This window comes from Chelon labrosus (assembly GCF_963514085.1).
Source record: "Chelon labrosus genome assembly, chromosome: 12".
Classification (NCBI taxonomy): Eukaryota; Metazoa; Chordata; class Actinopteri; order Mugiliformes; family Mugilidae; genus Chelon; species Chelon labrosus.
In genome coordinates this window covers 12,524,870-12,534,186 of record NC_140345.1, presented here as the reverse complement: position 1 = coordinate 12,534,186, position 9,317 = coordinate 12,524,870, and the positions used below count along the sequence as shown (strand labels likewise).

General features: G+C 39.9%; 1 protein-coding gene across 1 annotated transcript; it reads left to right on the top strand.

Annotated features, from left to right (window-relative positions):
* The first annotated feature begins 2,599 nt into the window (after positions 1 to 2,599).
* On the top strand, positions 2,600 to 8,197 carry hacl1 (2-hydroxyacyl-CoA lyase 1). Its single transcript, XM_084558014.1, has 17 exons — positions 2,600 to 2,750; positions 2,990 to 3,094; positions 3,191 to 3,231; positions 3,322 to 3,402; positions 3,482 to 3,554; positions 3,632 to 3,709; positions 3,811 to 3,905; positions 3,994 to 4,106; positions 4,186 to 4,321; positions 4,424 to 4,529; positions 4,632 to 4,715; positions 4,819 to 4,920; positions 5,057 to 5,211; positions 5,782 to 5,940; positions 6,034 to 6,141; positions 6,232 to 6,418; positions 7,996 to 8,197. The coding sequence occupies exons 1-17, from the start codon at positions 2,700 to 2,702 to the stop codon at positions 8,026 to 8,028; spliced, it is 1,707 nt and encodes a 568-aa protein (XP_084414140.1). The 5' UTR covers positions 2,600 to 2,699; the 3' UTR covers positions 8,029 to 8,197.
* Positions 8,198 to 9,317: the final 1,120 nt, after the last annotated feature.

Here is a 9,317-nt window from a genome sequence, read left to right as displayed (position 1 = left end):
GGAAATATGTACATTTGCTAGCTTCATTAGAACGGAGAAGAGTTTTTTCCTTTTCCTTGCGTTTTCTTGAAGAGGAATGAAACTAGCATGTATATAGAGATTACGACTGTGAATTCAAAATTCCAATGAATTCTTTCAGTACTGAGATTGCTGTATATTTTATGAGTAATAAAGAAATGAGTTATTTAATAATGAACACGAGTCTTTTCTGGAGTATTGCTCGCACTTCTGTCAAGTACATGAAAGCAATAGACGTTTTATGGACCTTTTATAGACATCACAGCAGGTGCACTTAAGCTAAGCCTGTGCTTCAGTTGCTTGAAAAGATGAAGTATTAATGTTATTATCACTTGTGCTTTCCATTCCAAGTGGAAATAGGCCAGTCAATCATATAGATGCTCCTCAGAAATAGTCTTCACAATCTGAAAATCAGATCGCATGTCGAAGCAATGATTTTTTTTTAAAAAAGGAAAAATATAATGACATCTAAAACTTTATCTTAGTATTTTAGTTGGTTATTATTATTAGTGATATATATATTTAGTTTTATTTTATTATTTCATCTTTGTAAACATGTGATAGACACTTTCCAGATCACCCAAGTAAATGATTAAGAACAATCAGTAATAAAATACTAATTAATTAGTTGTTGCAACCAGTTAAACCAATTTGTACAGACTGAAATGCATGAATGAGAAATTCGTTATTGTCAGACATGTCATAGATTATATATTGGATTATAAATGAGCGCAGATAGTTTGTATTGTGGCGAGTGTCTATGCCGATTTTTTTTTTTTTTTAAATAGCTTTATTAACAACAAGAGTATACACAGGACTGAATACAGTTAGATAAAGTATGTGTATACAACATTAATACACAATCATAAAAACACAATCACCAACATAAATACGCCAGGGGGTAACAGCAAGACAGAAAAAAACATAAACTTAAATAAATATTTTGTAAAGCTTACAAAGGTCATACGTTTTAACAGCTTTTTTATTCTCACAATCACAGAGGGAGGAGATATATTGACCAACATATGCAGACAGTTCCAAGAAGTTTGGCTTCCTACCAGAAAATTTAGACTTATGTATATAAAATTTTGTTAAAATAATTAACAAATTAATCATATAAAACTGAGAATTTAGTTTTTTATCATATTCAGTGTAGCCAAACAAAACATTTTTCCAGCATAAATTAAACTGGGGATGAATATGATCACTGATAAAGCGTGCTAGTCCGCTCCAAAGTTGTCTGGTGTGTGGGCAAGACCAAAATAGATGAACCAAGGTTTCGTTGACAGAGACACAGTGGGTACAGTTCACATCAATGTCCTTCTTAAGCCTTTGTATATAATGATTAGTTGGGTAAAATCTATGAAGCATTTTAAATGAAATCTCTTTGACCTTGTTGGTTAAAAAAAAAACTTATTAGGTAGTTGCCAGACTCTTTCCCAGTTAATATTTCCAACAAATGTGGACCAGTAGGATAAAGCAGAGGGTGAACTTACAATATCTTGTTGAAATAGTTGACGAATAAACTTGTTTTTACTTTTATTATTACCCGTAAAACAAGCTTTCCCCATTACTGTTTCAGTAATGTTTAAAGATATGGGCAAGTTGTTGTTTACATTAACATTTTTGAAAAGGGAAATAATACCCGAGGGCACAGCATCAAAAACAATAGAAAAATCCTTAGGTGTAACAGGGATTCCACACCGTTGCATAAATTCAGCATAACTGTAAAGACGCCCATGTTGGTCAAACAACTGACTCAGTAAAAGTATATTGTTATCAAACCATTGTTGGAGAAAAATAGATTTGTTTTTGTACAAGAGATATCTATTATTCCAGATAAAGAACCTATGCGGAGTAAAGTTATGCTTGTATATTAAACACCATGCTAGCAGCATTTGTTTGTGGAATGAGGAAAGTTTGAGGGGAAGTTTGTCAGCATTGTAAGTGCAAAGCAACAAGAACTGGAGCCCGCCAACTGAAGAAAAAACATAATGGGGAATAAAGTTCCATAAAGATGTTGGAAACTTGAGGTAGCGCTTAATCCAATTAATTTTGAAGGTGTAATTTAGGGAAGTGAAGTCCAAGAGATTAAGACCGCCTTTACTATATTCATTCATTAATACAGATTTTCTAAGATAGCGAGTCCGGTTTTTCCAAACAAAGTCAAATAAAATCTTGTCAATAGATTTACATACACGACTTTCAACTCCTAATGATAAGGCAGCATATGTTAACCTTGATATACCCTCAGCTTTTGAAAGGAGTATTCGACCTCTTATAGACAAGTCACGTAAAAGCCACTGATTAAATCTTTTTTTGGTTTTATCAATTATTGAAGTGAAGTTATTATAACATCTTTGGGATTCATTTTTTATCAATAATGATACCTAAATAAGTCACAGAGTTCTTTACTGGGATGTTAGAGATTGACTCAACACAACAGTCCTTTATAGCTAATAGTTCACATTTTTTGAGATTTAAACGAAGACCAGGAAGAATGTTGTGCTTCTTGCGTGAGGTCACACTCGGCGACTCCTGCGATTGGCTTGGAACCCGGAAGTGGAGTGAAGTGGGCGGAGCCAAGAGCAGACGGGTCAATAGAACAGTTATTTGTTCATGTGGCTAGCTGCTAACAGTTTTTAGTGTAACACCTTGGAGTTAGTGGTCCGTGTTGAGTCATGGACGAAGTGACAGGAGCTCAGCTGATTGCTGAGTCTCTGAAGACTCAGGTAAGAACGTTTGAAAACACATGAAGCTGCAAAGTTTACACGAAGTAGTGCAACCTGTAAGTTGCTGTGCGTGGACTGAGTTGCTGTTCTTCAGAGTGTGTCAAAGTTCAAGTGCAGCGCTGTCAGGATTAGTAAACTGTTAACGCACAACATTTAGTTGTCATTTACAGTCACACCTCTAGATATTAGAATTAAATTTCAGTGTTGCTTCGTTTAAGAGAAATGTCTGTCCCCTGCAGAAAGTGGAGTACATGTTTGGGATAGTTGGTGTTCCTGTCATTGAAGTGGCCATGGCTGCTCAGGCTGCAGGGATCAAATATGTGGGAATGCGTAACGAACAAGCGGTAAAAAAAGACACACTGTTATTCTGTTAGATTGCTGCTCACCATTCACAAAACCGTGAAAAATCTAATTTTGATAACAAATAACTTCTGCCTTAGGCGTGTTATGCAGCATCTGCAGTCGGATACCTTACTGGAAGGTAAGACACTGAGTTAGTGGACAGGATGGAATGAGCTGCGGCCACTTTCTAGCTCACATGTCACTGTCTCCTGTTGTTATGTGAATCCAGACCAGGTGCCTGCCTCGTGGTGTCTGGACCTGGACTCATCCATGCTCTTGGTGGAATGGCCAATGCAAATGTGAACTGCTGGTATGAGCCCATAGACAGACTGTGATCCGGATGACCGTCTCCTCATATTACTGTTAAAGTGAATGTCCTCTGTGCTCAGGCCGGTGGTTGTTATCGGAGGCTCTTCAGATCGAAACCAGGAAACAGCAGGAGCTTTTCAGGAGTTCCCTCAGGTAATACACCTGATCCTCATGTGGATTTTTACCTGACAATGCTTTAATACATTGACACTGTTTCTGTTTTTCACCAGGTGGAAGCCTGTCGCCTGTACAGCAAGTTTTCCGCTAGACCCAGCGGTCTAGAAGCCATCCCTTCAGTGATAGAGAAGGTCACGTGACAACCTGTGTCTGTCTTTTCTTGTATGAGATGTTTTGTATCGATGGATGATGTTAACATTAGCGCGCCATTATGGTATTTTGTCGCTTGTAGGCAGTTCGCACAAGCATGTATGGACGTCCAGGTGCTTGCTATGTGGATATTGCAGGGGACATGGTCAACGGCAAAGTGGATCGGAGCAAAGTCAGGTTTGTTGTAATTTTTCCATTTTTTATCTAGTTATTTATTTGCTAAATCACACGTAAAGACATTTAGAGAAGTGCATCTCTCCACCAGACAAGTGTCCTGCTGTCCACCTCCACCGGTGAGTTTGGCTGACCATGGTGCAATTACAGAAGCCGTCTCTGTCTTAAAAGCAGCTAAGGCGCCTTTGGTCATCGTTGGCAAAGGTAACACAAAACTATCATCATCACTGATGGACAAGCAGCAGATAGATCATGATAACATGAGTGACGCTGCGCCCAATAGGAGCCGCCTATGGCAGAGCAGAGATCGCCTTGAAGGAGCTTGTGGAAAGAAGCGGCCTGCCATTCCTGCCCACTCCCATGGGGAAGGGAGTGCTACCTGACGATCACCCCAACTGTGTGGCTGCTGCCCGCTCAAGGTAAGATGTAGTACTGTATAATGGTAATAAATTTGTAACTTTAGAAATTATAGTCAACCCATTACCAATTCCTTTATTTATTAATTATTTTCTGTTACCAAGAGCTCTTCTCCAGGCCGACGTCGTGCTCCTGCTTGGAGCCAGGCTCAACTGGATTCTGCATTTTGGGTTGCCCCCGAGATTTAACCCTAACGTAAAGATCATTCAGGTACGATCGAGCCAAGCGTCTTGGTGCTGTCTTTCAGACCTTCCAAAATACTGTCCTAATGCGATACCTGGTATAAAGCTCATGTTTGCGTTCCGTTCACAGGTGGACCTTTGTCCCGAGGAGATGGGTAACAATGTGAGGCCAGCTGTTGCACTCCTGGGAGACATCAATGCTATTGTCACCCAGGTACACAGACACTCATCTTGCGGTCTTCGTCACGAGACACGGTCTGCTTTAAAGATGGAACTTCTTCTTCTTTTCTGTTATCGGTTTTTCTGTTTTCCTTCAGCTCCTGGCGTGTGTCCAGAAAGACGGCTGGAAATATCCCTCTAATACTGAGTGGTGGAGCACACTGAAGGAGAAGATTGCTGCTAATGCAAAAATATCAAAGGTGGGTGTGAATCTCTTAAGATAAGCCTTTAATGTCAACTTGTATGTACTTGCTGGTGGCATTATTTTAATATATTTAGCCAATTTTGATGTTGCTATAAAGCGTTTTTGTTGATTTATTTATTTTTTGTCACCAGGCTCTTGCTCTCAATGCCACGTTACCCATGAACTACTACACAGTGTTTCATAACGTGTCCCAGCTACTGCCAAAAGACTGCATCATTGTCAGCGAGGGTGCAAACACCATGGACATTGGACGCACTATGTTGAATAACTACCTACCTCGACACAGGTACGGCAGGCTTCTGCAAACATTGAGATTAGAGACACATTTCTCAGTTGTGCTAGGATATGTGAGCACATGAAACAGCATGTTTTGCACAGGAGTTGATAAAATAGCTGAAATTCATATACATATTTCTCTTGTGAAATACCTTTATACATATATTTTCCACAGGTCATTATGTCATTAGGTCAATTCACTTCCTGTGGTCAGTGTGCTGGTGGTCGTTTTGAAAATAAGTCAATAATTATGTAGATATTAGACCTCAAAGAAAGATATATTTTGATTTCACAAACCGCTCTCAGTGCTGTCAGTCAGATTTATCCCTCTTTCCTACCTCCTACCTCCCTCTTGTCCATATATCCTCAATTTTGGCTCAAAGAAAGAAACAAGGTGGCAAAGGCTTAAAGCAAAACTTGAGGCTTCAAAATAGTTGTCCAAAAAATAGCAATCCACTGAGTAACCGTAGCTCTAAACCTTTACTAGAAGCTTATTTTAAAAAACGCAATTTTTTCTTTTCACAGTAAGTCCACAACAAATAAAGACACAGCTGACATTTGGTATTTAACTCATGTGCAGGATGGATGCGGGCACCTTTGGAACAATGGGAGTAGGCCTCGGGTTTGCAATTGCAGCAGCTGCCGTGGAGAGGAGCGAGAACAAAGGCCGACGGGTGGTCTGTGTGGAAGGAGACAGTGCCTTTGGTTTTTCTGGCATGGAGGTTGAGACCATGTGCAGGTAGATTGAGTTCTAATGTGTGTATTTAATATATAAAGTTCAACCTCACTGACCTTGATTTCATGTTATACTTGTTTGTTTTTTTCATATCAGGTATAATCTACCCGTTGTCATTATTGTGGTCAACAATAATGGTATATACAGCGGAGTTGATCCTGACACGTGGAAAGAAATGAGAAAAATGGGAGATCTGACCTCCATGTGAGTCACACATTGTTGCCTAAATAATCAGAATACACTACATTCACTGTCATGGTGTCATCATGTTATGTACATCATGTCGCCTTTTAGAGCCCCTCCCGTTACCCTTCTACCTGAGGCCCGCTATGATGAGGTCATGACAGCGTTCGGAGGTCGAGGGTTCCTGGTGAGGACGGTGGACGAGCTGCGCAGCGCCTTGCAGCTCAGCCTGAGTGACTGGGAGAGGCCGAGCCTGATCAATGTGCTTATCGACCCCTCCTCAGACAGAAAACAGCAGGTAACTTTGACCTTTAGGAATACGCGTATATAGAGTCAGTAATGATGGAAACATATTGTTCATCTGAAGGACTTTGTCAGACATAATGACAGGAAATCTGTCGCATTTATCTTGTGGAAAAAATATCCCTGCTGGTTGAGGTTGTTGCTGGTTCTTTGACACTGGCTTTCTGTTGATTAGACTGTTATTATTCTACATGATCAACCACAACATTATGACCACTAACAGGGCAAGTAAGTAACACTGACCATCTTGTGACAACTCAGTATTCTGCTGGGAAACTTTTGGAGCTGGCATTCATGTGGATGTTACTTAGACATGTAGCACCCACCTAGACCAGACCAGGCACCTCCACCCCATAGCAATGACACTTCTTGATGACAGCAGCCACCCCCAGCAGGATGCAGCCTGACACAGGGACACACACAAAAACTTGAAAAACATGAAGAAACAGCACAAGGTGTTGACCTGGCCTCAAGGGAGACCTACACAATATTAGGCAGGTGGTCATAATGTTATGGCTGATGGGTGTACAACTACCTCCGTTTAGTAGTTGATGCTGGAATCCAGAAGGCTGGTACTTCCCCTGCTGAGGTAAATTACTTCCTTAATCACAACGAATGACGGATTAAATACGAACTGTTTCCCGACAACACTTGGATTTTGATATGAATAAAAATGAACTGTGTAGGAAAATTATATAAACACAAATTTAATCATAAATAATGAACTGACACATGAAGATAAAGATGAACGATGCCAGTTGAACATTACATTACACAACATCTCTCAACATTCAGGGAAGCTCATATTAAACTGTGGGAGTAAACTCCACCTTGTGGCCAAGATTGGGAACTACGACTCTTATCACAGAACAATGTCCGTGGGTCAATCTAAATATACAGACTCTGGTGCTCTTACAGATCTTGTTTTATGAGCACACTTTGATGAAATCTGGGGGTCCTAATGCTGCCCACATCCACAACATGCAGACACTCAATGCAGACTTTTATAAAGTTAGGATTAAAGGGTCAAGAACGTTGGCCGTCATAAATTATATGTTAAGTCTCCTCTCGTATCACATTTTATCCCTTTGCGGCCTTGTGCCCTGCAGCAGTAAAGCCAGGCGCGATTCAAAGCATCAGCATTTCAGTTCGTGATTTGCATTCAGCAACAAACAGCCTGGTGTTTACTTGACTCCTTTCTCATCCACCTAAAGCTATGTGAGTGACATGCCACGCTGAGCAGTAATCCATACACTCCAGGTGCACCGCAGAACCGTTGTAGTCCTGTCACAATCCCTGCGCCTCACACCTCCCCGACCTTTCTATTTCAGGGTTCCCATAATTAGAAAGCACGGCCCTCTGTGTTTATGTTGAATGTAGCCACGCAACCGTTTGCAAACGTGGTTGAAGGTTGTATTGAGAAAAGTATCTACGGTGCCGGGCTCCAAGGCTGTGCACCCGCATAAAGACTTTTTCCCCCTCCTTTGAGGTGTGCTGCTATAACTGTTTTACCATCGGAAAGTTTCCTGTCGTCCAAGGTGGTCTAATATGATACTGTGTTGTCTGTTGCAGGAGTTTCCTTGGCTCACACGTTCCAATCTGTGAATGGTCCTCCTTTGTCCAAAACATTTTCAGAACCGTTGCTGTGACGATTCTTGTTTCAGAGGACTGGGAAATTATGAGGCTGCTACCTTTTTTTTTTTTTTTAATTAATTCTTTCTACACTGTAAATTTAAAAAGAAAAAAATAACATATACAATAAAACATTTTTACTTATTAAACAACGGACGTCATTTCTTTATGTTAAATCGGTAATTCTCAATTCTAAAATAAGCTGCAACTATGAGTTTATAAAGAGATTATTGTGTTAATTAACTGTTGGTTCTTTAACATGTTAAAACAAATAATTTGAAAAAAAAAAATAGAGAAGTCTTACAATTTCCTATTTTGTTGGAACAGACCAAAAAAAAAAAAAAAAAAAAACAAAGAAAGAAAAATATTTAATGCTCAAATGCATTTTTTTAAAACTCTATCCAAAGACTTAAAGAAAACTTTGAAATAATTAAAGTTGCTGAACTGACTTTGAACTGAAACTGAATAATCATCTGATCCGGTATATGATCCGGTGCAAATGTGTATGCATACGATGGGAAAATTCCCATCTAATTTCAGGATCGGCTTGTTGCCAAGAAATAGATTTAGCCATAAATCTGTGAGGATTCTCAGTCAACCAAGTCATGGACATATTCATAAATGAACTCCCTCAAATTCTGCACATGCTCATTGAAATCTGAAAAAAAAAAAAGATCTTCAACATAAATTTAATGCAGTGAAAGAAAAAAACTGACTTTTATTTGTCTCAGCCTCCATGCCTTACTTAGTCTTCTGCAGGACTTTGCATTTTTATTCTCGTGTGCTGTCGTTTTCAGTGCTGTTGAGGAAGATTTTTCTTTTACGGCTCTCGCCTCCCCCAGAGAGCTTCCCTGGAGTTGCTGTGACTTAATTATGGTGGACAGACTGGACAGTGCAATCAATTTAGCCTGGACTCAATGCATACCACGGTGCACAGTTGGATGCAAAGGGCATTGCATTAAAAGAAAAACTAATCAGTACTGTTATAGGCTGAAGACAATTAAAAAAAAAAAAAAAAAAGTTGTCACAGGATGCACACATGCACTTAAAGAACCTTCATGCACAGTGCGATTTAAATGTCTTACAGTCCGTGTGCTAAGTCTCCCCAGAGGAGTGGAAATAACAAACGGCACCCCCTGCAGTAGTAGGGATCTAATATTGGCACCAGAAGCAGCTGGCAGGCCGTCTCCTGTAATTTTAGCGCACACTGATGCGGAGGAAAGATTTAATGGACATTGGTCAGCGTACCCTCTTCTGAGGGC

Coding starts and splice junctions, on each gene's coding strand:
- hacl1 (XM_084558014.1), top strand. CDS start 2,700: ATGGACGAAGTGACAGGAGCTCAGCTGATTGCTGAGTCTCTGAAGACT. Junction 3,095..3,190: donor GAATGCGTAACGAACAAGCG/GTAAAAAAAGAC, acceptor CTTCTGCCTTAG/GCGTGTTATGCAGCATCTGC. Junction 4,322..4,423: donor GTGGCTGCTGCCCGCTCAAG/GTAAGATGTAGT, acceptor TCTGTTACCAAG/AGCTCTTCTCCAGGCCGACG.